This window comes from Amphiura filiformis, chromosome 7 (genome assembly GCF_039555335.1).
Source record: "Amphiura filiformis chromosome 7, Afil_fr2py, whole genome shotgun sequence".
Lineage (NCBI taxonomy): Eukaryota > Metazoa > Echinodermata > Ophiuroidea > Amphilepidida > Amphiuridae > Amphiura > Amphiura filiformis.
The window spans coordinates 11,323,280-11,329,279 of record NC_092634.1 but is presented as its reverse complement, the minus strand read 5'-3'; the positions used below and the strand labels follow the sequence as shown (position 1 = coordinate 11,329,279).

At 33.9% G+C, this 6,000-nt stretch overlaps 1 protein-coding gene across 3 annotated transcripts in view; it reads right to left on the bottom strand.

Moving 5' to 3' along the window:
- Positions 1-813: 813 nt before the first annotated feature.
- LOC140156742 (carbohydrate sulfotransferase 11-like) overlaps positions 814-6,000 on the bottom strand; it is a 29,344-nt gene continuing 24,157 nt past the window's right edge. For 2 of the 3 annotated variants that reach the window (XM_072179690.1, XM_072179691.1), the window contains exon 4: positions 815-2,833. In XM_072179690.1, coding sequence (XP_072035791.1) covers positions 1,961-2,833 — 873 coding nt within the window. In that variant the 3' untranslated portion in view covers positions 815-1,960. Of the gene's footprint in view, positions 2,834-6,000 lie in introns of all 3 variants that reach the window. The other variant, XM_072179692.1, reaches the window with a different exon arrangement.

Genomic DNA, 6,000 nt, shown 5'->3' with positions numbered 1-6,000 from the left:
TAGTAAAAGGATCAAAGAAAAAAGGGTGGAATCACTGATCAATATATGCATGATTGCAATGTTCAAACACCCCTTACTGTAAGTAGATTATCCCATCAAAAGTTTCAAGTCATTAGGAATATTCGGCTGGACCCAGATATATTGGTGTAAATTGGTCAAAATTGAATAAAAGTAGACAAGGAAGAATATTTTTTTATCGCTTTACTAATAATTTCTGTTAGGTCTGACAGTGTTTAGCCACTTTTCTTTCATGACTTTTTGCCAAAGTGAAAACTTTTCGAAATATATCCTAAAAACCGGGTGTCTAAGTTATTTGGACAGACAATAATGAAAAAACACACACACATGTGGTTGAGTGCAGTTTAAAATGCCCACCAAGTGAACATTTTCTCTAATGTGTAATCAATTCATGATCATTCAGCCATGCAAATGCCCTTTTTGGTTGAGAGCTCAGCAAGTTGGCCAATCCAATTCCTACTTTGTGACTTTTGGAAAGGGCAGTTTTTGTCTTCCAATTTGGGCTCATTACGCCATGAAGTCATGGACATCTTTAATTTTCACACATCACTTAGTCAACAGTCATATAATAATTTCCAAGTTAATTTTATTGGTACAACATTTTACCTTACGATGTTATGACCAAATGTTGAGATGGGGACTTCTTGTGATGTGTTTATACAAAATTCATAAAAGCATTAAAATGACTGGAGTCATTTCATAGGTAAACATGATAAATTATATACAGAATGTTATTTAAAACATGAATATAACATGCAAAATAAATACAATTTTAATAAAGCATGATGAAAGCACATAATAATAAAATATATTTCAGCAATGTTCAAGATGCGTAAACAATTCCAAACAGTTTTGATATGTTTCTTGCCTATTCTTAATATTAATATAAAGAATCATATTGAATCGTATAAACTGGCAATGAAAATACAAAAATATAAAATTTAGAGTAAAAAATTGTCACTAAGTAGAAAATACCGCTGTAAATTAAATTACTTTCCCTTAGAAAAAAAAATCATGATATAGTGTGCTGAGGCCTCGTAGCAGTAGCGTAGCCAGCGGGTGACGGGGGGGGGCGTACCCTCTGACAAACAATCAAAGAGAAAATCTGGAGGGCAAAGGAAAAGAAAAAGGGTAAGGATGCTCTTTCCCACCAAAATTAACCCTAAAATAGTGTAGAATACAACAATTTTCGCGATGCGCGCGCACATTGTCGTATTAAAATATAGCCCTTTTTGTTTAACCTGATAATGGGCGAAACTAGTGTAAAATACCAAATATTTGGCGCACATTACCCCAATAAAGGGTCGATCCTTCATGTAATTATTTCGTGTAATCTAATCCTAACTCTAACCCTTATCCTAACCCTAAGCCTAATCCTAATCATAACCCTAATCCTAACCCTAATCCTAACCCTAATCCTAACCCTAAACTAACCCTAACCTTAACCCTAACCCTAACCCTAATTTCGTGTAAAATTACATGAAGGAATAACCTAAAGCCTTTTGGGAAGCTCGAAGACATGTAGTCTTTATCAAAAAAACCCGGCATATTTATTGTATGATGCAACTACATTATTTTTCCATCTGTGCCCCCGATATTTCATTTGCCACCCCTGACCAAGAAAGCTGGCTACGCCCCTGCCCGAAACCAATGTGGAATGCCCCCACCCAAACTCGGTCAAAATAAAATAAGCTTGAGAAAAGTTGCGATGTTCAGAACTTTTAGAACTTAAATTCTCATACACATAATAAATTCTTTTCACAAATTATAGTGTTAATAGCACAATTATTCCGACAAATGCTTGTAATTTAAAGCAATTTAACAACATTTTGTAAAAAAAATAATTGGCCAACATCTCCGAGACAAATGCGCACCGAAAACGAATATGCACTGCAACTTGAGACATTCTATTTTTTTGGCCTCACGCGAAATAAATCAGCTATTAATCCGGAAATCGTAGCATTTCTCCGTCAACTGTAATCTCAAACGTATAGTCAAAGAGCAGAAAATCCAATCTATATCTTTGGTACAATATTTTGATAGCTTCCTTTGGTAATGTTTGATAGTATTTCAGTAATATATCTTCATTTATAAAACCACTTAAGATACTTCTATCAAACACAGCAGAGTCTACCAAACATTGAGCGCCAGTTGATTGAAGGATAAAGTTAGCATCATTTTCAAATGTTTCAAATTTTCCTATGATATCATAAGGCAAGTTACACGGTGATAACAGTTTGTAATTTTCCATCCAACTGACATCATCAAAATAATCATTGTCAAGAATGTATGAAATAAATCCACAAAAATCTGGAATGTCTTTTTTAGTAGATGTTTTACTTGGATAACTTATCAAGATTTTCTTTCGGAGTTTCTCATAGTTTCCACTGGTTACTTGTTCCGCTGTAGCATCTGGACCAACTTTGAAGATATACGCCGATAAAAGGCGCGAAAATGGATGGCGGGAAACCATGAAAGTTGTAAAATTTTGTAGTGTAAATTGATCCTCCTTTTTAAATCCCGGTAGGCTGACTTTTATTTTTTCAGATGCAGTTGCGCAGTTTGTAAAGTGAGACAAAATGTCGAATACGTGGTCCCAATCTGCCAATGTAAATTTACTAGTAGTATAAATATGTCGATATTCTTCTAACAACAAAGATAATCCTGCTGATGGTAGCTCTGGACTGTCCGTTTGATCTATGTGGTATTTCACACAGACTTGTGTCAATGATTCCCGTCGTCTTTTTTGAACCATTTCTTGACTTCTCATAAATGTTATATTTACTGGGTGAGATGATTTGCACGATTCGCCCTCCTGGAAATTCAAACCAAACGAACAAATTAGTAACAATGGCAGAGTACGGCCGCCTGCACAGGTACACCGTAGGTAAGGTACTTGTTGGCACTAGAGCCATGGGCTATTTTGCACGTTTGTGCAGTGATGTTTAAAATTCGTGCAATGAGAATTAAAATTCCGTGCTTAACATATTTCTATGTCATTCAACAATAGGCCCCGTGTAGGCATAAGAAAGAATAAGTGCAGAGAAAGGTAAAGAAAGGAATGAATAAAGAAAATAATAATAATAACTGTTATAGAAACAGCGCTATCCATTAAATGATGCCAAAACCTTTATGCGTTGCGTAATTAAAACACTTAGTCAGATCTATTCCACACCTGCCAAACAAAAGTCACCCAATTTCGAAAACTGAATGTTGAATGTACACTTTCATCATCATGAATATTGATTGGCAACATTTTCGCCAGCCCATAGGGTTGGTACCTAATTCTGAGATGGGATTTGTGTACACTAAAGATTAGCTAAGATTATAGCCTTCTTCTATTGGTATGAATTTTTTTTTTACTTCTTGTGGTGGAAATGTTTTTGATGTCTGCTAATTCGATTTGCAAGGAAAAGAAGGTATGTTTTGCCGTTTCAACGAACGAAAACGATTGAGTATTGCCAAAGTTATGTTTGAATTAATTATGACTTAAAAAGTTATCATAGGTTAGGCCTACACATATAAACATAAACTTGTTCAGCAATCAGCATATCAAAAATATGACATGGTCAACAATTAGTAACTAGCGGGGAATGATCACTGGAACAAGGTCATATCAGTGGACTACTGAGCATAGCATGATGTTTGGTTGCCTGTGAGTGCATAATTGATGTTGATAACAGATCTAATAATGTTTTAGAATCAAAATCTTCATTATATGGACCACATTGAAGTCAAAGTAATTATCTATCCTATCCTGTATCGTTTTATGGATAAAATTGACTCAAAATGTTATTGATGATATTATTGCTATCTTTAACATTAGTTTTGTCTTTTCAACGGGAAAAATCCGATGGAAAATAAAGTTTTTAGGGTTAGCTATAATATTGAACAATAAATCCCATATTTTGGCATGCACTTATAGAAAATAAATAAATTATTGTCTTACTTTATAAATTATAAATACTGTAAAATGACACATAACTAAAGTGAGGCCACTTTCTATCTTTTTTATTTGATTCATAAAATTACATTCAACAAAATGATTGAAGACTGAGAAAACACACAATGCAGACTATTACAGAATGGAGTAGGTAAGATGCCATGTCCATAGCTTTGCAGGAGTCACAATCAACACATTCAAAAAATACAGTTTAAAAGTGAAGATTGTAGTGAATGATCAGTCCTTTTATCATGTGCTTGCCACTATCTACTTTATAGTAAACTATACATTGCGAAATAATATAAAATCATTTTGAAATAAAATGTGCATGTAAGTTGAGTTTACATAGCGAATTAACTAACAACTGCAGTGTATTTCTTGATTTTGGTAAATGGAACGGTGGGGTAAATGGAACGCTGAGAATACAATTCCCTCAATCAAGAAAAAAATTGGGCAACATCATACCGACTGTTCCATTTACCCCAACGCTATACGTTCTGCTTTCGTTTCATACCCCAAGCGTGGGTTTACTCGGTATTTGAGTGGAAGAAAATCTCAAATGTTGTCACTGACCTTGAAGTGGTGCTACGGTTCAGTGAACATTACTAATTTAAGGGTATTGATTCCTAAATATTTGAATGTTGTGCTGAGAGTTGTCTTACAATATTGGCAATATGTTTGTTTTCTACAATAACATAAATGTTTTAAACAATAAAATAGCAGATTTTAATGATGAAATTATGCAAATTAATATGCTAATTAGCTAATTAATTAGTTTGGTGTTCCATTTACCCCACAACAGATCCACTTGGGGTAAATGGAACACGGTTGACTGACTTCAAATATATATAACATGTTAATATTTTTTTTACTAATTGGTTTAATTATTATGAAATTATATACTACAAATAACTAATTCATGACAAATTAGGCCTCCTATTGATTTTTTAAACATCTGAAACCATTTTTTTCTGTTATGTACCAAGAGAAAGTGTTTTTTTACGTGGTATTTTACCATGTTTATAAAAAAAACATGAAAACAAAATTATTTTTGTTAATCTTTTGTTTAGTCACAAAATATATGTTAAATAAAATATTCTGATGTCTTTTCAATGTAAATATAGCTACGAATGTAGGCTCCTTGCAAGTAATGCCCCTTGTTCCAATTACCCAACCCAATGTTCCATTTACCCCAATTTGTTGGGGGTAACTGGAACACCATGACCATGCATGTATTTGGACCGATACAAGAAACAAAGCATAAAATGGGAGTTTATCTGTTAAAACAAGTTGTAAAAACATATTATCTACTTATTGAAACAAACAAAAATCATATATGGATACCCTCCTGACCACAGAAAGTGATTTATTCCTTAAGCGTTCCATTTACCCCAATTTACCCTAAAGACAAAAATACAGAACAATTTGGAGTAATGAATTAAGAGTTGACAGGAGTTATAGGAGTTAATGCTTTTTGCTGTTTCAGTGTGCATGTTCTCAGCATTGATGGTTTGGTGAACTGTCATGTAACATGGATGTAAGCGTGATCCTAAAAAATGCCTTTCACGGTGACCCAAACTATTTACAAAACCTCTTCTGCATTGAGGCTGGCCTTCCCTTTTAAAGGGAATTTTTTTTCAATATGTCAGCGCTCTGAAACAATAAATGAATAGATGCTGCAGCACGTTGATAGTTACATCCAATATTTTATAAATCTATACGAAATCACAAAACATTATTTTCCTTTACAGCAATTGAGCAGCCGATGCCAAACAAACTACACCTTTTTTTTTCCTTTTTATGTCATTATTACTTTAATTGTTGTCGCCATACAAGGTCGTAAACCAATTTCTCTTTTCAGGTTACCAGTATTATACATGTATGTAACTTGAACTATATGTGATTTGCATGTAGGAATGCTGACAACAATAACCCCGGCCTTATAAAGCAAGGGATCGGATAGCGATGCTTTCACGTATTTCGAGAGTACATCAGGCATATCGAATTGCATTCTGAATAATAGAAATGTCCATCTGATA